Here is a 21,247-nt window from a genome sequence, read left to right as displayed (position 1 = left end):
AGAAAGCGAGTGATTTTTGTGCCGTCGTGACATGAGGGGGCGTAGTACACCACTATTTGGAACAGATGTTTTTCTTTCGCCCGGAACAGCCCATAGATGATGCTGGTTTCTATTTTCCTCAGACCGATTCTTGCTTTCCCAGGCTGTTTCCGTCTTCCGTCAGCTGAAGCAGACAATGCCTGTCACTGATTCCTCCTTTTTCCAGACTGCATTGCACCTTTTTTTGATGAGTTTTCCCCTTTTCAGATGATAAGTTTGTTGTTGCCATTTCTTTTTTTTATGGTTATGAAGGGTATCCCGGGCTGTTTCAGGTTCTCAGGTACCAGCTGCAGCTCATGGATGCCAGCTGTGCTCCTCAAGGATGCTCCTGGTCCCCAGGCTGGCACTGCCCGCAGACATCTGCTACTGTCAGCATTTCAGCAGACATTTTCCGCCAGTATTTTTCCTATTATAACCTTTATGGCTCCTCCTATCGGTTGCTCACACCAGTCTCCACCAGTTGCTGGCTCTGAGTCCTTACAGCACATCCCACATGGGTTGGAGAGCGAGATGACACAGAGAGTTGAGAAAGGATTTAATGAGAAGTTGGAGCAGACTGCAGTGATCAGGGCTGATTCAGAGAAGTGCCATTTACACACAACCAGCCCCTTTTACCCTCCTCTCTACTCCTTCCTCCAACCGTGCTTTAGGAAGTTTTGCACAGTGCCATATCCCCTCTCAAATATCCCAATTCCTCACCTCCCTTCTGCTTCCCCCCCTCTTATCAGTTGCAAACTCCAGGGTTGTCCTCTCTAAAGCTCTGCCTGCTGGTTGTTTGTGCCCCATCAATTGGTGAATGGAGGTTTTTGGTCTTTGGCATCATCTCCTATTTCCCTGTCTACCTGGGCTGTGTCTGCATGTGCTTTTGTTAACCCCTTCCCCTTTTGCACAGGAGAGATCCTTGATCGAATAACCTGAAGCAAGCTGGGACAGGATGGGTGCAGCTCTGGCCCAATACCTCTGCGGGTCTCTGAGAGGATTTTCCAACCCCTGACCTTCTGGGATTCTGTGGTTCTTTGCTGCATGCAGCTGCACTCTCAGAGATGAGCATTATTGGATATGTGCCCCTGCCCTGGGCTTTCTGTCCCTGTCCAAGCCACACTGGAGAAGTGCCCATCCCTGGCTCAGCTCCAGCCTTGCCCAGGCTGGTGGGACATGGTCCCCTGTACCCCAAATCCAGCTGGGGAGAGGGCTGTTCCTCCTATGGACACCTTCAATCCAGCTTGGTGTGGGGATGAGGGATGTTCCAATGCAGCTGATGGGATAAGTTGAGAAGAGAGGGAAGCATCCCTGCTGGCACTGCTTGGTGGGGATTTGGCAGGGCCTGGTGTGCTCAGCTGCCTGGAGCTCAGGCAGGGCTTGAAGTAATGAGGTGGAGGGCAGTGGTGACAGTGAGGAAGGCACCCAGCACCCTCCTGTTGCTTAACAGCCTGGATGATTCCCAGTGGCACTGGGGGAGACCCTGAGCTGATCGCAGCCTCGCAGGGCTCAGCAGCCGGGAAAAGGCAGGTCCAACACAGAGTGAGAAGCCGAGTGCTTCCCAAAACAGCATTCCCCTTTCATCGATGTAAACCAGTGCCTGGCTGGGGAGCCAAGTGCAGAGGCAGCTGTGGAAATGGCAGCAAAACCCTCAGTTCATACCTGGGCAGTGAAACCTGGTCCAGCACTCACAGGGACAGGAACCAGCCCATGAGTGGGGCTGGAAATAGGATGGAGTTGTCTTCTGCCCGAGGAAGCGAGATGGAGATACACACAGAAGTATCCAATGTTGAATACGTTTATTAGAGGGGTTACAACAAAGTGGAGAAACAAGGAACATAAGTTTGTTTGTTTGTTTGTTTGTTTGTTTGTTTGTTTGTTTTTTCCTGATCTAGTTCAGGGGTGCTTTAACCATGATGGCACCTATGGGTGCTGATGGAGCTGCCTTTCCTGGTCATCCTTCCCAAACGCCAGGCAGAGCTCTGCTGAAAGCAAACCAGGGGCAGCTTAAAGCTTCAGAAACACAGGCAGGGCAGCTCTGGCAGCAGCACATCTCGGCAGCGCTTGGGCAGTGTGGAACTTGTGTCTTTTATAGTGAAAAGAACATTGACCAGGCCGGCGACTAAAACTGAGAGTTCCCCTGCTCTTTTGCAGATGTCTATGCTAATTAATACAGCAATACATTGAGACAACTGGATCAAATTCCTCAAAACACTCCAGAGCATCAGCTTTTTCCCTTGACTGACATTTACACATCTTTTTATTGTTGTTGACTCATTAACATATTAAAAAATCAGGCATGTGGTGTGACAGCGTTAGTGAGGGTGGTTAACCTCCAGCTTGGGGTCTGATATGATTTCTGGCTCATGGAAAAGCTGCCCTGGCTTGGGTGATGACCAGCATAACAAGACGAATGGCTCATGTTTTCTCTCAGCCTGGGTGTTACAAATAGAGGGCAGGGGAAGTGGCAGGGGAGGGAGTATCATTTGTCACCTGGAGCTATTGTGTGGAGACTTGGGTTGCAGCATTTTGGCAAGATTTTTGCCAAAGCCTTGCCTCACTGGTGCTTGGGTAGAGGCAGAGCTTACGGATACTTTGCTTCGGCTGCCCACAGCGTGTGGACGCAGCTCCCTGGCTGGAGTAGGCACAACCGTTTACCCCCTCTGTCCGTGTATTTCTTCCATCACCTGCTGAAAACACAGAGACCGTGTCCTTTGGTGACACAAAAGGGACCAGGAGCTCTTCGGCTATGCTGCCAAGCATCGCAAGCCACGCTGCTGGGGCGGGCAGGTTGTCCCAGTCCTGGAATGGGCACCCCTCTGGTACATGGTGCTGTTGCACTCCTCTTAAACCTCCCAGTCCCTCCAGTTACCCCAGAGACTGGCCTGCGGAGAAGTAAACCACCCCAAACCACCATGACCCCCTGCAGTGGCGGGGGAAGGCTGCAGCTGCACATGGGCCAGCACCCCCAAAATGCAGGGGTGCAACATCAGCCACCATGCTGACATCAAGCTAAGGGCTGAAAGGCTGAGAGAGCTGTGTCTCTTTAGCTTGGAGAAGAGGAGACTGAGGGGTGACCTCATTAATCTTTACAGATACATAAAGGGTGAGTGTCAGGAGAATAGAGCCAGGCTCTTCTTGGTGACAACCAGTGATAGGACAAGGGGCAATGGGTGCAAACTGGAACACAGGAGGTTCCACTTAAATTTGAGAAGAAACTTCTTCTCAGTAAGGGTGACAGATACTGGACCAGGCTGCCCAGGGAGGTTGTGGAGTCTCCTTCTGTGCAGACATTCCAACCCGCCTGGACACCTTCCTGTGTAACCTCATCTGGGTGTTCCTGCTCCATGGGGGATTGCACTGGATGAGCTTTCCAGGTCCCTTCCAACCCCTGACATTCTGGGATTCTGTGAAGCCTAAGGCTCAGCTGTGGGAGAGGTAAGGGGGGGCTCCATCGACCCCAAAATCCTTCCGGCATCTCCAAAATAAGAAGGCAGGAGAGGAAGGTGGGGCTGGGGCAGGTCGGCCCTGGCAAGGCTGAGCATTGGTGGTGATGCCAGCGTGGGAGGGAGGTTTCCGTAGGCAGGAAGAGTGAATCAGATAGGGGAGGTGTGTGTATTTAACGTTGATGTTGTGGGTGAAAAGCCTGTTTTATTTGTAGTTGTTTTGGATTATGTGTAGTAGAAGAGTGTGTTTTTACCCAAATCAGACTGCAGCAGCCTTGAGAACTGATGTACTCTGGACACCAAGATGCTTTTCTAGGCAGCCAAGCACATTCCCTGTGGTGCTGGCACAGGCAGGTGAAACCACAACGCTTGGGGCATTGTCCACTGCACCTCTAAACCCAGAAAAGCTCCCCAGGATGTGGCAGTGACCCCATGGGTCCCATGGGACCCAGCTGAATTACAGCACTGGCCACCAGCATGCTCGCTGTGTCCCCCCAGGGTGAGGACAAAGCTCATGTCATTCTGCAGGAAGGCAGGCAGATGCTTCCTTGCTACTATGAATTAAATATTCATAAATATTCATGACAAATTAAATAGTCATCATTAAGAAGTAAGGATATGCAATAGTGGGGAGCCAGCTAACGGCAGTGAGTTACCATGGTGGCCCTGACTCGTGTGCTCCTGTTGGTGTGATGGCTTCTCATCATCTGCTCTTTACGCTTTTTCCCGTGATCTGGAAAGAAAAGAAAGGCCAAGTAACTCTTGGGTTTCCAACAATGCCCCGGCAATTCGGGCTGCTCCCTGCATTTCATGGGACGGGTGAAGAAAACCTGGCTGCAGAGAGCAGTGAAGACAGGAACATTTTACTGGGCAGAGCCCTCCTCTTTCCAAAACCAGGAGAGCCCCGTTTTGAGGGGGGAGAAACAAGGCATCATGGAGGGTGATGACACCCATCTTGCCTGCAAGCCCCTGCCTCCGTGTGGCTGTATGGACTTGTTGCAATATTTCCTACATTCCAGACTTGGAAATGCTCTGTGCCCTCTGGGAAAGCATGAGAGCCCCCTTTCCACCCTCTTCCTGAGGGCATCCTCTCCTTAACATGCTGTTGACCCTTCTTCTTACCAGTTGCCTGAGATGCTTCATGTGATCCCAAAGGCTGAGCCAGCATTTTTGAGAAGCCCGATGGGCTGGCCAGCCAGCCCTGGAGACCAGGCCACTGCAAAGCCTGGCCTGGGGGAGGCCAGATACAATTGCTAATCAAGGCAATGAGGGGATTCACGCAGCAAGACCACAGAAACCAGGAACTTTAAAAGGAGAAGCTGGAAAAAACACAGTAGGCTTGTGAGCATCACACCATGATCGTAATATGTTCCCACAGCCATTCTTGCCTGTTTATCAGATAATTTGTGCTCCCAAAGCTCGCCAAGGCTGAGGGTTTTTTTGACCATGGCATGGCTATCATTAGGGAAGACCATGGCAGGACATTCTGCAGGAGAAATTTGCTTTCCTTGAGCACCCATGGACAAAGCAGAGGTGCTGGCAAGGACTGCAAGCAGGGACCAGTGCCTACTGGGGCTTTCCTAAAAGCATGGACACCAGAGTTGAGTCCTCAGCTGATTTGGAAAGTCCAGCAAAAGTCTGGCTTTATCTAATGGAAAGCATCTTTTCCTGTACCCACTGCCAGGAGAAGGTGTGAGAGCTGAGTCTGGGAGGACTCAGTGGCTTAGCAGTTTGTTATGGTTGCTGGAAGGAAACCACAGGGCTACTTACAGCATAGGAAGAGCAGCAGCAGTGCAGTGACAACAGCTGCAGCAGCAAAGACACAGCTGGTCATCAGATCAACAGCCTCTGAGCAGCCTCGCTCTGCCAAAGAAAAACAGAAAACTTGTCAGCAGTTGCTCCTCAGGCCAGCATCTCCCTATGAACACTTAGGTGCCATGAGTTTAATCCAGGGACTTGCTATGTGACACAGAGGGAGGATTCCCGTGTTTCAGGATGAACCTATGGAAGAGCTACGACCTCCCCACTCAGTGCAAAAGCTGCCACAACTACATCAGCTACAAGAAGATTTCTTGCAGATCCAGCCATGTAAAGCCACCTAAGGACTCTCTGCCCTGTGTGAATCCACCTCCGCCCCCCAGATACCCCACTGCTCCCCAGAAGAAAGGCGAGCAATGACATGGGTGGTGCAAACCCAGGCCACCCCTTACCATGGAGCTGCTGGATATTGTGGAGCAAAAGGGTGGTGAACAACAAGTTGACAATCAGTGTTGTGGGGGCTATGGAGTTCCGGATGACACAGTGCCCTGGGAGAGGGAAAAATTGCTGATGGATGAGAGCAGAACAGGTAAGGAGTGCAGGCTGGCACACAGGGGAGCTGAGCTTCAGTGGGAGGGTGAGCAAGGTGTGGGCAACGCCTTGGCCAAGCATCACAACAGCGTGCTGAGCCTCCACTCCCTTCTGGGACTGAAAACCTACGGAGCTTACTCCTGGGACATTATCAGGCCTTTTCCACCAGAGGCTTAGATCATACACAGCAACTTACACATTTTCATTTTGAAGCGGCTGAGAGCTGCAGGTTTCCACACCACTGCTGCTGCCGCCTGGGCAGTTCCTATTACCGCAGTGAAGAAGAACATCCCAAGCAAGATGAAGGTAACAGAAAGACCTGTGGGAGGAGAAGTAAACTAAAAGGTGAGATGGAAACTGGTGGAGGCAGCGGTCTGAGAACAAGGCAGGGAAAGCTGGTTTGTGGTGACCCTGCACCCAACTGCTTCATCTGGGAGTGTAAGATCCATCACCCTGTGCAATGGGGTTGCACAGTGGGAGCAGGGCTGCAGATGGCAGCCAAGAAGGGTCCCCATGGCCTGGGGATGGGTCTGGAAGTGGGGCTGGCTCAGCTCTGCTGGCCAGGGGACCATATCCTACAGCTGAGGGCAGTTTTTATCCTGGAAGTTGGTAGCAAGCAATATTTATTATAAATGTACACACAGGCAGCACCCTTCCTTTAACAGAGAATGGGGAGAAGACTTGCATGGGGTTTTTTTGAGGGGGTGTTTGGGCTTGTTCACCTTGATGTCTGCTGTCAGCTCAGCATGTAGTAAACGAGCACCCATGGCATGACAAGCAGGTAGCCTCAGCCTGAAGCAGGGAAGAACTGGCTATGGAGCAGTTTTAGAACAGTCGAGCTTTGTGTTTGTCACCCATGGTCTCTTAAGGTCTGGTGGAAGTGGTTTCTGAACAGCTTTTTTGTTTGTGAGAAGTCCTGTAGAAGGGGTAGTGGTACCTGAAGAGTGCAGAGGAACAAACGTAGCCCTTTGGTTTCAAAAGGGCAGAGAAAGAGGAACCTGCAGGCTACAGAGCAGTGAAGTCTAACTTCTATTTCTCCAGATCAAATACTGCTCCATCAAAGATGCTACTGTAAAGACCTGGAGGAGAAAGAACGATGATGCACTGAAGCAATTAACAGGTTAAATGAATCCTACCTTCTTCCTGCATCCAGATGATGGAGGTGGCAAACAGGAGGAGAGAAGAGATACACAGCAGTCCATAGGTAAACAGAATTATATGTTTCCATGCTTCCTTTCCTGGGAAAAAAAAGGCAAATGGACTCAGTACCACACAAACAAGACGGATGCAGCCTGTAAGGGGAAAATACACAACAAGCACAGGTTTCCTTTGTCAAGAGTTGAATCCCTGAGGTTTCGAAACCCTGAAAAGAAAACCTGGTGAACTATCATGGACTTGCTTTGATTGACTTCAGGAGATACCAGGAGAAACCACCCAGACCTGGGGTTGTTTCACACTGAACCAGACACCAGTTCCACCTAGTGATAAACTTTACAACACTTCTTCCCAGGTTTTGCCTCCTATAATGACCTGATAAGTGCTGGATTTCCTCTGGAGACCCATATTATGGGGGAAAGCCAACATGACCCAAGCTCTTGCCACAAGCACCAGGCATGGCAAGCTCCTCAGGGGAGATTACACTCAAAGGCAAAACCCAACTCCACAACCTGCACATGTCCCCAGTGTTAATGCTGAGACACAAATACACATGGGAGAACATTCCAGGCACTCACCGAACCTGAGCTCCATCAGCTGACAGAGCACGAAAATGAAGCTGATGGCAGAGAAGGTGACGAGCATCAGGGCAACGATGGCCAATCTCTGCACATGGTGTAGATTTGGTGTGAGACCTGCAAGGAAGGACGGGAGGGAAATCCCATGCTGGGGACAACCCCGAAACACAGAACAGTGATCCTGCAAAATGCTGGAAAACCCAAGTGATGAGCCCTGGGTCTTCCTTGCTCAGGAATGTTCAGGAGACCATTGTACCCTGTGGGGTGGACCTGTGACAACAACCTGCTGGAGAGCAGTATAGGGGAAAGGGACCTGGGGGTATTGGGGGCAGCAGGATGACCGTGAACCAGCACTGGGCCCTTGTGGCCAGGAAGGCCAATGGTACCTGGGGTGGATTAGAAGGGGGGTGGTCAGTAGGTCAGAGAGGTTCTCCTGCCCCCTACGCTGCCCTGGGGAGACCACACCTGGAATCTTGTGTCCAGTTGTGGCCCCTCAGTTCCAGCAGGACAGGGAACTGCTGGAGAGAGTCCAGCGCAGCCACCAAGATGCTGAAGGGAGTGGAGCATCTACCATGTGAGGAAAGGCTGAGGGAGCTGGGGCTCTGGAGCTTGGGGGATTACACTGGATGAGCTTTCCAGGTCCCTTCCAACCCCTGACATTCTGGGATTCTGTGATTCTGTGAAACCGCTGGACCCACCGAGGCAGGGCAAGACTAACCTGTCACTGTCAGGTTCAGCGCTGCCTCCTTCCAGCTTATCACGTTGCTGACATTGCAGGAGTAGGAGCCACAGTCTGACTTTTCTCCGCTCCTTATCTGCAGCACGGTGGTGTTTCCAGAGAGCAGAGAGCATTTTTCAGGGGGAAGTGGTTGTCCCTCTTTCTTCCAGGTGATGGAAGCCACCATTCCCTCTGGCACCATGCAGACCAGCTCTATGGGCAAACCAGCCAGGTTTGATCTGCACTGGAGCTCAGGCTGGGGCACAGGCTCTGAAAAGCAGAGAAGAGTGTGGTAGCACCCCCAGAAGAGTGAGTGCTGCCTTGCTTTGGACCTGAAAACCGGACAACGTAGAATCATAGAATCATTTTGGTTGGAAGAGACCCTTAAGATCATCGAGTCCAACTATAACCAAACTCTAGCACTAAACCGTGTCCGTAAAGCCTCATCTTTTAAACTCCTCCAGGGATGGTGACTCAAACACGGCCCTGGGCAGCCTGTTCCTGTGCTTCGCAACATGCAAGAATACTGAGCCCCTGGGGAATAAGGGGGTCCTTCCCTTTTTATTTCCATCCTAGGTCTGTTTGGAGGGAAAGAAGTTACTGCAAGAGCAGGGCAACATTCACAAAGTTCAAAGAAGAAAGAAGATGTCTCCATCCCTGCCACTGTGCCACCACTACGATGGACACTACCAACTCTTGGAGATCAGGCACAGCATGTGGGCTCAGAGACACTGACCCAAAAGAGCTGCAAGTTGGGAAGTGATGGCAAAGACTTCTGAACATTGTCTGCCATGGGGTGTTCCAAGAGGAGGGGGCAATGTTGGTGTGAAGGAAGAGTCTGCAAGGCCTGGAGCTAGGCAGGGGAAGAACCTGCAGGGAGCCCCAGGAGGTCACACACATCTGCCTGGCAGATGGAACTCTGGTGGAATTAATCCATCAACCCACCTCATCTCATGATCTGATCCTGAAGGGGTTAGTAGGGGAACTGGTGAGGCAGCAACTTACCCTGGGATTTCTACCAAGGAGCTTCTGGCTCGAGCTCTAAGGGACCAGTCACAGCCTGCAGCTCCTGAGTTCCTCAGATCATCACTATGGCTTTTCTTTGCTCATCAAATGTGAGCAGAAATCCCTTGTCTCAAAGGAATGTTATGCCTTACACTTCCTGTGAGCAGCTGTTCATGACAAAGCAACTAGATAAAAATTAAGGCAGAAGGTCTTTCCCATTTCTATCATGCCAGGAAGGAGGCATCATGCAGCCTGATGCCCCAACCAGGAACTCGGGCCACAGCTATACTCAGCTGCAAAACACTCTCTGTCATTTCCCAGCAATGCTTTTAGCATCTCCAGTCTGTGTGTTTCGAGGCAGTGATGAAATCAGAAATCCTCCTCTAGTTCAAGACTTGGTTCTCCAGTTGGATGCACATAACCCTAATGCGATTTATCCCAGGGCACTGAAAGACCTGGTGGATGTTATCACAAGAACTCTCTCCACTATTTTTATTTTTTTAATATGGAGAAATCTCAGTCAACTAGAAGCTGGTAAACGTTGTTGCAATTTCCAAGAAGGGTAAGAAGGAAGACCCTGGTGATTACAGGCCTACCAGTCTCACCTCAGTGCCTGGTGAAATGATGGAGAAGGTTATTCTGTGAGTTACTGAAAACCACTTTAGAGACAACACAGTAATTGGTCATAGCTAACATGGGTTCACAGAGGGAAAGTCCTGCTTAACCAACTTAATTTTCTTTTATGATAAGTTCACCCATGCAGTTGACCAAGATAAGCCAGTAAATGTGGGGAGTTTTGCATTTTAGCAGAGCTTTTGATACTGTCTTCCACGGCATCCTTCTGTGATGGATGTCACAGCACACAGCTAGACAAGTCCATAATATATCGGGTGAGCAACTGGCTGATGGGTTGGCCTCAAAGAGTTATAGTGAACGGGGTGACATCAGACTCATGGCCAGTCACCAGTGGGGTTCCCCAGGACTCAATTCTAGGTGCAATGCTCTTTAAGGTTTTGTCACAGAGGTACCTCAAAGTCAGTTTTAGGTGAACAGCAAGTTCCAAAACGGACCTTATTCTAGCCAAAAAAGTGTAGCCAAATAACTGACTAGAAACAAGGTTTATACAATTAGTTAGCACTCCAACAACAAAAAATACAGGTTTGTATATCAGTTGAGGAGATTATTGGAGTACGACAACATAAGAATAATGAGGGTCCATGACGTGCATGTATTCCCTCACAAGAGACAAAACTGAAGGCCTCTGACTCCAGGGTACCCACAAGAAATAATCACTCACCTGGATTAGGCAAGGGCTTACATTCGCCTGGTTAGGCAAGGACTCACTCACGGATATATCCAGTAAATAACGACTCACTCAAATGAGGAGATGAGGCGCTCTCAATCCTGGGAATCTCCTTACACAGCGTCCCAGTCTAAGGAGGGGGCTCCAGTTCACAGACCTGCTGCTCTGAGAAGACAGAGGGGGCCTCCAGCAGGGACCCCGTTTTATAGTTTGGTCAGATCTGGCTGTGGGCATTACAACGTGGTCCAGAGGCTTCATGCTACTCTGGGCACCTCCTTTGTTAACGACGCTGTCAATTGGCCAAGGGTGTCCTGCCCCCCCAGCAGGTGGAGGTGAAGTCATCCTGCCCCGGGATAGAGGAGGATGTGACTGTCAGCACTTTGGTACCACCCCAGGTGTGTATGTGGGGACAGGCACAGTGGGGCACAGTGGGGCACAAAAGGTGCTAAAGAGCCATCAGCTGCCCCAGTGAAGGCTCCAGATCTCAGGGGGATGTGCAACTGCCACAGGTTTTTATAAATGATCTAGATGCAGGAGTTGAATGTACATTAAGTAAGTTTGCTGATGACACCAAATTAGGAGGAGCTGTGGACTCCCTCGCAGATAGAGAGGCCTTTCAGAGAGGTCTGGATAGAGAGAAGGGCAATCATAGGAAATTTAACAAGAGCGAGAGCTGGATTCTCTACCTGGGACAGGGTAATCTTGGCTATATGTACAAACTGGGGGATGAGAGGCCAGAAATCAGCCCTCCTGAAAGTCATCTGGGGGGTTGAGTTGATGGCAAATTGAATATGAGCCTACAGTGTGCCCTGGCAGCCCAAAGGGCCTAACACGTCCACCAAACTCTGCACTGCCAACCAGTGGAGGAAGAAGACTGTCCCACTCTACCCTGCACTGATGAGGTCCCATCTCAAGTCCTGGGTGTAGTTTTGGGCATCTCAATAGAAAAAGGACATCAAACTATGTATTAGAGCGTGCCCAGAGGAGGGCGACCAAGATGGTGAAAGGCCTTGAGGGCAAGAACTTAGAAGGAGCAGTTGAGGTCACTGGGCTTGTTCAGCTTGAAGGAGAGAAGGCTGAGGGGTGGCCACATCACTGAAAGGTGACTTCATTGCTAAGGGTGACCTCAGTGAGTCTATAACTTCCTTACGGGGGGCAGCAGATGGGGAGCTGCTGATCTCCTCTCTTTGGTGACCAGCAATAGGACACAAAAAAATTGAATGAAGGGGGAAGTTCAGATTCAATATTAGGAAAAGGTTCTTCACTGAGCGGTTGGTTGGTCCCTGGAACAGGCTCCCCAGAAAAGTGGTCACGGTACCAAGCCTCTCAGAGTTCAAGGCGCGCCTGGCTGATGCTCTTAGTCGTATGGTTTAGTGTTAGGTAGTTCTACAAGGAACAGGAGTGGGACTCCATGGTCCTTATGGGTCCCTTCCAACATGAGATATTCTATGATTCTATGGCTCTATTCTGGTTGCCATCTTGTGGGCCTGTCTGCTGCACTGACTGTCGAGTCTTTGTCTCAGAGAACCATCCTCTCAACACATTTGACTTACTGATAACTTCAAGGAAGGTTGTCCTAGCTTCTCCCTGCTTCAGATCAACTGTTGCTTTATAGATGCCGCTGTCTGTCTCCTGTAACCTCTGCAGGAGAATCGAGCCATTCTCCTTAAAGAAAATCAATTTACTTTGGTAAGCCGGGTAAATGGTCGGAGACTGGGAATTCGCATAGTACTGCAGGATTAATTCAGAGGTGGTGTTTCTTATATATTCCCATTCAGTTAATTTTACGTTCTTGATATCTGGCGCGTCCATCAGTACGGAGGATCCTTCAGCTGCGACTCTTCTTTCTGTGAGTTCCTTCACTGCGAAGGACCCCTCCAAAACCAGTAACAGGTCTGGAAACAGGAGAGATGCCAGAGCAGGATGGGTTAGTTTTAGAGCATGAGCCAAAGAACAATTTAATCTGCTTGTACTTTATTTTTTTTTTTTTTTTTTTTTACACAAGTCACCAACTGAATTCCTGAAGCACATTGTGTCTCATGTCTGATTTCCTTTGTCCTTTCTCAGCATAAAAATTGTAACACTTTTGTTGGTGTTATATAAGTGCTTCTTAGCTGGTTAAGACAATTCCTTGCTCTGTGGAATGAAAATGATGGGAATCTGGACTTTTGGGGTTTTCTGCACATCAGAAGTTGCTAACAAGAACCATAATCAGTGCAGCTTCACCCCTGGATCTCAAGCTGCTCCCTCAACACCTGGGAGGAGGAGCACTGCTTGCAAAACAAGCTCTGAAATACACTTTATTGGGACTATGTAGTCCTGGATGCTAAATAACCGGTGTCTGAGAGCTGACCTTTCTGAATGCTGTTAAAACCTACAGCCTTGGCCTCACCATCCTCTTGAGAGGAGGTTAAGCCCTGCAAAACGGATGCTTCCCACTCAACCAGGCGCCCAGTGACCTTATGCATCTGAAAGGTGATTATTCATCACACATTCACAGTTCTTGGCACCTCTGAGTAATGCAACGGCTCTCTGGTGCAGCTGCTGTGTAGACAAGCTGCTTTCAACATGAAAAAGAATCTAAACAGGTGTTTACATAAGAGCCTTTGTCTTGAAAATGTCTTATGGTTTCCCCAGAGGAGAAGCAAGCTAATGTGGGGGTCAGTCTGCAACTGTGACCCTGAAAGGTACCCTGTACAAAACCCAGGTGTGAGAACACTGTCGTAGCACTGCTGGTGTAAAAGGACTTAGCAAGCGGAAAGTCACGTCTGCCAGAACCGTCATCCTGAAGCCGCTTTTTGCGTGTTTAGAAGGTTATGCTGGTTGCTGAAGAGGGAACAAGATACAGAAAGATGTACCAAAAGGAAAGTTCACCCGAGCAAAGATGAAAGCTGATAGAGGGGAGGCTCAGAGGTTCAGCGAAGGATACTGGAGAGTAGATCGTGGTCGGAGAGTGGCGAAGAGGCTCAGAGGGAAGCAATCCTACGGTGTGCAGTGGAATAGAGCTGCTTGTAAGAGGTGGTGGTGCTGCCAGGCACAGTGATGCCGCAGCACTGGGAGGAAGGAGGCGCCTGCCAGGGTGGCTACTGGGGCACACACCTTTACCGGCAGTGCCATGGCCTGGGGAAGGAATGCAAGGAGAGCACAGGAATGTGCAAGCATATGATCTCTAAGGAGGTGCCTGGCCGATGCAAGCCTTGCACAAGTCCCTTTTCATACTCACAGCCTGTGATGGTCGCCTGCAGCCAGGTTAACATGGTAAAGCCCTGCAGACTTTCAAACCGGCATGAGGGATGAGCTCCTGCAGCGACATGCTCTTGGGATGGCCTCTCTGGGCATGATGGACGGGCCTGTGAAGGACACTGTGAAAAGCACATCAGCATCTGCCATACAGAGGTTGGGAAAGGCAAAGGGTGTTCTGTGCAGCGATGAGGGACCCCCAGCCTTCCCCACGTGTCCCCACAGCACCGGCATCTCTGCAGGCAGTGCAGGCTGAAGCAGGGGGTTGCGGTACAGCAGCCTGAGCCCACACTGCTCAGAACAGCACAGCTCTGGGAAACCATCACGGCCATTTGCGTTCGGCACCAGCTCACCACAGTGATTCAAAAGAAAGATCTCCTAGACACAAAGACCACTGATATCCAACAGCTTCAAGACCAGCATAGGCGCAGGGGGGGACAAGAGTGTCTGGCCGCTTTTTGTGTGCTGCAGCTTTACAATGCTGGCAGGTAAAGCCCTGCCTCGTCCTTTTGTTATTTATTTCTGCAACTGCTGGCCATGAAATTGCCCATTTGTATTTAGCAATGACCTCCACAGCCTCTCAGGGTAGCAGGATCCACACACCCACACCCCGATGCAACTGAGTATGACAGTCTCTCCCTATGCCTATGGAGAGGTGACAAGGCTTATCCCAGGAGATGGAGAATAAGGTGTATTTAGAAGGAGGGCACATGCCACACCTCCTTGCTCAAAACGCTGCTGCTGCTTTGAAAAATTAATCCCTCCTCCTCCTCCTTTTTCTACCCGCTGACCAGGAGTCATGAGACGTGTGGCTGAGGAAATGGATAAGAGCCTTTGGGTAGAGATGCCCATGTAAGGCAGAGTGTAGGTTATATCTGCCTGTGGTCATGCAGACTGTTTTATCTCCTGAAGAGAACCTCTCATCTCACACAAGGCATTAGCACAGTTGAATGTTTGCAGCCTGAGAGGCGGTTGGAAATGTGAACCAACACTTTTGGTAAGGGGCAGATATTTTCAGAAGTTTTCATGATATCTTACATGAACAGGGAGAAAAATAGAGCTTGTGAAGACGGATGTATTTATAAGGCTGTTATGTTTTCCCTTGGCCTCTGGTATCATCGCTGTGCTGTGTTATCTTCCATCTTTCCAAACACACATGGAAAAGCTGAAACAGAAGCATGCTGCAGCCTGCTGGAGTTCTACAAAGAGATCTTTTTAAGGAATATCTCAGGATCTTCATGGTAAAACATGCCTGTGGCTCTTTGGAAACATCTTTGGCACTTCAGCATCTCACCCAGCCTTTTGTAGCAATGGGATGTGCGTCAACTATGTTTCAGCTGCAAAAAAATAAGTTGTTATGTGAGCTGGAGCTGTGTTATCACCATATATATGAACAAAAATGTCCATGTCAGGGGAAGGGAAGTTCCTCAGCACTGTGAGCCCGTCCAGGCTTTGTGGGCTGCTGGGGCTCTCGATCAGCCTTTTGCAAGCAAGCAAGTCCCTCCTGCTGCTGGAGAGGGGTGAGAGGCTCCCTTAGGGATAGAGGGGCCAAAGAAATGCTCCACCATTATTTCAACTGCCTCCTCCTCTGGTCTGGAGTGAGGAAAAGGGCTTGTGGTTGTGTAACAAAGCGAGAGGAACTTCACGCGGGGGCATGGCGAAGGCAATCGGTACAGGCGCAGGCGTTTAGCTCTGGCTTTGCCGTTGCAACCAGAAGACAGGAAATCACACAAGGAAAGTAAAGATAAAGAGCAGAAGTGTTTGTTTATCAGCCCCGGGCAAAAGGAAGGTGGGGGAGGTCTGAACGCGGGCTGCAGGGGCTGGCTGGGCCCTCAGGGGATGGGGCTGCTCAAACACCACCTGTACCTGGAGACATCTCTCAAAAGAGCAAGGCAACACCAGCTCCTGCACGAGAGTGCCATGTCCTCCTGCGTAACACATTAAGTTACATTAGCGGTTTGTTAAAAGCATGCACTCCCCCTGACCTAGGTCAACGGATAATTACAGGTCTTGTACTGACAGACCTTGCAATGGGAAGAAACAAAAGGGATGTTGCGATTTGCAAGGACAAAATAAGTTCCCACACCAGAAAGTGCAGGCACCATCAGAGCCTTTGGTAAGGGTGCATAAAAACCTTGTGTGCTCTTTCTGCTCATACTAAAAAAAAAAACCAAAACAGAAGTGAGAGTAACAGATGTAATGCTCATCTAGGAAAGAGAAGCTTTATGCTTAAGTGCAGCTCTAAATGAGCCAAGAAACTCCCTGATAAATTAAATACGAGGTACTTCAGAGACTTTTGTAACTTCACCCTGCCCTTGCCTAAAGCTCTTCATGTCCTGTGTTCAGGACACACAAATTAAACTTGGTAGAGTCCTGGAAGAGAGTAGCCTAACTCACATGTGCAAAAGGCCCCCTGGCCCCTGCCTCATCTCTCCATCCCCATTGCTCCAGTAGCCATCCCTATCACTCCATTATCCATCCCCATCCCTCCAGTCCCTGGTCCTGTGGGTCCAGTATTCAGCCCCCATGGCTCCAGTCCCCTGTCCCCATGGATCTGGTAGCTGGCTCCATCACTCCAGTCCGTGGTCCTCCTTGTCCTGTCCACTCCCAGCCACAAAGATGATGGAGTGGAGCATCTCCCATGTGAGGAAAGGCTGAGGGAGCTGGGGCTCTGGAGCTGGACAAGAGGAGACTGAGGGGGGACTCATTCATGGGGATCAATATGGAAAGGGGGAGTGTCAGGAGGATGGAGCCAGGCTCTTCTCGGTGACAACCAGTGGCAGGACAAGGGGCAATGGGTGCAAACTGGAACACAGGAGGTTCCACTTAAATTTGAGGAGAAACTTGTTCCCGGTGAGGGTGGCAGAGCCTGGCCCAGGCTGCCCAGGGAGGTTGTGGAGTCTCCTTCTGTGCAGACATTCCAACCCGCCTGGACACCTTCCTGTGTAACCTCATCGGGGTGTTCCTGCTCCATGGGGGGATTGCACTGGATGAGCTTTCCAGGTCCCTTCCAACCCCTGACATTCTGCGATTCTGTGATCCTCATTGCTCCAGGTCCCTGATCCCACCGCTCCAGTCCCCATCCCCATCTCCCCTGTCCCACAGGGCAGCCGCCGAGACTGCAGCCCGGAACTGCCCACCCACCCCGTGATGAGACCTTGGACCCCCCGCGACACTCACCGGGCCTCTCTCTCCCTTCTCCCAAAAGCGGTTCCTTGCCGGAGAGGGTCTGCTGGTGCGACACCAGCCCCACAGCAGTTCCTCCCACACGCCCTGTGTCTCAGAGCAGCGTCACCAGCTCCACCGCTGCCACCCCCTCTTGCTCTGAGACGGGGACAGACCCCCTGGAAACAGCAGCTGTGGCTCCATGTCTGCTCAGCCACTGAGCTGTCCCACACCTGCCTGAACACGAGGAAACAGTCACTGTGAGGGTGACCAGGTGCTGGCAGTGGTTGTTCAGAGAGGCTGTGGACTTTCCACCCTCATTAGCATTAAAAAGCCATCTGTCTACGGTCCTGAGCAACCACGCACCCTCAGCCTGTCTACTTTAGCCTGCTAGATTAAATCCACTGCTTCTTATTTATTTACTTTATTTATTTATTTATCTATCTATCTATCTATCTATCTATCTATGTATTTTTTAATCTTGATGGTATTACGGAAAAGCCAGAGACTCTGCTGACAAGGGCTAGGCAAACACAGCCAGTAAATCATATTCACTGCTACCAGAGCAATAGGAGAGCAAGACATAAGGCTCAGAGATACAGAAACATGTCCCATGCCCTCCAGTGAAACTCTTTTCCGTCTTTCCATCCATTATTAGCTAGAGATTCTCGTGATGTTGTGCTTATAAGAGAGAAAATTCCCTTTACGCGTGGCAGTCACTGTCAGTCTGTTTGTATTTGCTTCTCCTCAGGCCGGCCATGAGGTTTGCCACATGCAAAACTGCAGGGCTCAGTTACATTTGCAGGGATACCTAGTGGGGTTGGAACTGAAAAAAAGACTTTTAAAAGCCATAGAAGTGGGTGAATCCTTAACTCCTACCTCTAGTACAGCTGCAGTCTCAGGTACAGCAAAACAGGCTGCTTTCAGGTACCAGCAAGAAGCTGAATGTGACATTGGCATCCTGATGGGATGAGGGTATTTTGCCTGAGGTACTTGCCAGGTCCATGAGTAGTCTCTGACTACTCTCTGCTGCCCAATTTGCTTTGTGCAATTAGCTGATGCCAAAGGCCATACGGACCTCTGCGACCTCTCGCAGTTTTGTGTCCCTTAAACTTGACTCTGAACACTCAACCCGAGATTAAGCTACAAGTCATGGTTTCCCTGTATCCTGACAGCTAAGCTGGGGGGAAAACCAATGGTGCCAAGAAACTAACCCCCCACTTTTGTTTTTAATACATATTTTTCTTATGTCTCAATCTGACTCAACTCCTGATCTTCAGTTGAATGCTCCTCCTAAGTCAGGTTGTTTGTAGAGGGGTCCATCGAAAGTACAGTTCATGCTGAAAGTAACAGGATTTTTCCCCATGTTCTTGATATAAGAGGCCCAGGAGCTGTTGTTGTTCTGCACAAGGAGGGAGGGAGTGGCAGAGGTTGAGATATGGATGTGATGTTGCCTGTTCAGGCAGGAAAAAAAGGAGGAAGACTCAAAAAAAAACAAAAAAAAAAGTTAGTAAGGATGCAGATTCCTGCTGAACATGAGGAGTGAGATCTCTCCTGTCCCATGCAGGCAGCATGGCCCTGAGCCTCATGGTAAGGGGAGAGGAGTCCCCTGGAGATGCTGTCCCACACTAAAGGGGATGGGACACACATAGACCTGTGGATTCAGGGGGAGAGGGGCAGCTGTTCCCTCCTTTCCCTTGCAACATGCTGTGAAACCATCTGCACTGGGGAGCGAGAAGTCAAGCATGGTGGAAGGAAAGGGTGGGGTGAGCACATTTGGTTACCCATATTTGTTTAGAAAAAGATGCAGCCTCATTATTGTGATAAAACCTGCCTGGACACCTTCCTGTGTAACCTCATCTGGGGGGATTGGAATGGATGAGCTTTCCAGGTCCCTCCCAATCCCTGATATTCTGGGATTCTGTGATTCTGTGAAGGGTGATGCTGAGAACCTGCTTCTGTGTGTGGAGCTGCAGCAAACAGGCTGGTGGGGTGACATGTGCTGGGGACACGGGTCTGTGCTGGAGAGGGGACGAGACAGCAGGACCAGCCCTTGCTCTCGTGTCACTGATCTGCCTCTTCCCCTTCTCTGCAGGGGGAACCCTGGGTGTCCTCGTTGAAATCCATCAGGATGCAGTCAATGGCACCGTGGGTCAGTCCGTGCTCCTGCCCGTCTCCTACAGATTTGATGGTGCCCTGAGGAAGAGCTGCAGCTCAGGCAGGACCCTTACAGTGATTCCTGGCTGATGCCTGGGCAGGTTAAATGTGGGAAACTCTTTCTTGAGGCTGCTCGTCCTTGTGTCACCCGCCCTGGTTTTTCTCTTGCTGGTGGAGCAGCCCCAGGGGCTGATGAGTGTTTGACACTGCGGCACCTCCCGCTCACTTTGCATAAGTAAACGTGCTGTGCCCGAGAAATGCTGCTGAGGAGGCAGAGGCCCATGGTTTCCCCAGTATAAAATAGTCTTCTGATGGCCCCACACGCCTGGCACATCTTTCCTTCAAGGGAGGTGGCATGTGCTTCAGCTCGTGCCCAGCCCCAGGGGCTGCCCCACTGCAAACCCGTCCCTGCACAGCCCCGGGCAGCAGCAGCCACCCCGACCTGCCCATGGGGACACGGTAGAGAGCGCGTGGTCCCCCACCCTCTGTTCCTGCAGGGCAGCAGAGCCAGAGCTGGGGTCTCACACAGGTGCATCCCACCCTGGCACGTTCCTCGTGTGCCAGTGATGATGTGGACGCCTCCCCAGCAGCACTTGGTGTCCCTCCTCCTCCCCTAGATCAGCTCTCCATCCCGGTGAGGGGAAAGTGCCCTGTTTGTTGTCAACCAGATACCTGTTCCTCCAGTGCAGGATTGCTCCGGACGCTCAAACACCCCTCTCCCCATTCAATACCCTCTCTCCAGTCAAATAAACTCCTCCAACAGCTTCTTCCCCACAAGAGCAAAGGCTGCATCTGCAGCATCACTTTGGGCTGTTCCAGCAGCCAAGCAAGAGGGGAAATAATTTTCCAAATCTTGCAGCAAGCCCAGGGTGATCAGAGCACCTCAGTATGGGGCTGCCAGGGACCAGAGGCTGCTTTTGCTGAGTGTTTGCTGATCATTCTCTGAAGGTAAAAGAGGGGGCATGTGGGCACCCCTTGGCATTGTCAATGCACTATAAACCATGCTGAGGTTTCCACTGTGTGTGAACAGGCGAGAGAAGGAGCCCCAACACGTCTCGTAGTGCTGTTGCAGCCGAGACGGCTGCAGAGGTTCGTAGCCCCATCCCCACCGCAGCCCTCCCGACACCAACCCCCGTCTCACGTCATGGCCATGCAGCTGTGGTCAGCTCTGAACAGCAGCGACCAAGATCAACCAGACTGATGGGGCTCCGCTTCCCCTCCAGCTGCCTCTTGGAAGGGGGGTTGCTGCATGCAAGAGGCTCCAGACCCAGCACCTGGCCCCCACCCTCACTAACGAGGCGCTGGCAATCAGTAACTTGGGGAGCAGGAGCTGTGGAGAGGTGCAGCCCCGAGGAGCTGACGTGGGGGCACAGGGGGCTGGTGGTTCCCTGGGTCAGAGTTGTCTCCTTGCTCCCATGTTTGCAACTCACATTTCTGCTTCCCAGGCTTCCCGTTTCTGCTTCTGCTCCCCAACACAGCCACCGCCACTTCTGGGCTCCCCCAGGCCCTGCTCTGGGAGGAGCACATCCCTCTGTGCAGCCCCAGAGCCTCCTCTTAGCCCTGCCTGCACCCTGCCCGCACCCTGCCTGCACCCTACCTGCACCCTGCCTGCACCCTACCTGCACCCTGTCCCGCACCCTGCCTGCACCCTGCCCGCACCCTGCCTGCACCCTCTCCCTACCCTGCCTGCACCCTGCCCGCACCCTGCCTGCACCCTGCCCGCACCCTACCTGCACCCTGCCCGCACCCTACTTGCACCCTGTCCCGCACCCTGCCCGCACCCTGCCCGCCCTGCCTGCACCCTGCCTGCACCCTGCCTGCACCCTGCCTGCACCCTACCTGCACCCTTCCCGCCCTGCCTGCACAGTCAGGGCATAGGCAGCTCCCCTGTCCTGCACGGAACCTGCCTGTGGATTTGCACCTCTGGCTGGGAGCTTTGCAAACCCTTTTTGCCTGGGCGAGGACAAGCAGCGAGCAGGGCAAGGGAGTGGAGCCGGCTGCTCCTGGGACCCCAGTGGCCAAGCCGGGCTGGCCTCGTGCTAGAATTCTCCTCTTCCCTCTTCCACCGCCAGCACTCGTAGCAGCTCAGGAACTGCAATTGCAGAGCACAGGA

At 51.3% G+C, this 21,247-nt stretch overlaps 1 protein-coding gene across 6 annotated transcripts; it reads right to left on the bottom strand.

Annotated features, from left to right (window-relative positions):
• Positions 1-1,800: 1,800 nt before the first annotated feature.
• Positions 1,801-17,273, bottom strand: CD244 (CD244 molecule). Of its 6 annotated transcripts, XM_065028133.1 has the most exons (13): positions 16,993-17,273; positions 15,679-15,740; positions 14,851-15,149; positions 13,796-13,934; positions 12,126-12,467; positions 8,265-8,534; positions 7,547-7,663; positions 6,950-7,051; positions 6,010-6,132; positions 5,675-5,770; positions 5,235-5,327; positions 4,121-4,197; positions 1,801-2,708 (listed from the first exon to the last, which is right to left on the bottom strand). In XM_065028133.1, the coding sequence occupies exons 3-13, from the start codon at positions 14,929-14,931 to the stop codon at positions 2,673-2,675; spliced, it is 1,476 nt and encodes a 491-aa protein (XP_064884205.1). In that variant the 5' UTR covers positions 14,932-15,149; positions 15,679-15,740; positions 16,993-17,273; the 3' UTR covers positions 1,801-2,672. The 6 variants fall into 6 exon arrangements, with proteins under 6 accessions (XP_064884205.1, XP_064884204.1, XP_064884206.1 ...); XM_065028132.1 differs by lacking the exon at positions 15,679-15,740; XM_065028134.1 differs by lacking the exon at positions 15,679-15,740 and having other exon boundaries at positions 1,801-2,705.
• Positions 17,274-21,247: the final 3,974 nt, after the last annotated feature.

Source organism: Columba livia, chromosome 12 (assembly GCF_036013475.1).
Source record: "Columba livia isolate bColLiv1 breed racing homer chromosome 12, bColLiv1.pat.W.v2, whole genome shotgun sequence".
NCBI lineage: Eukaryota > Metazoa > Chordata > Aves > Columbiformes > Columbidae > Columba > Columba livia.
The sequence above is the reverse complement of the archived record's forward strand: the minus strand, read 5'-3'. Positions and strand labels throughout refer to the sequence as shown.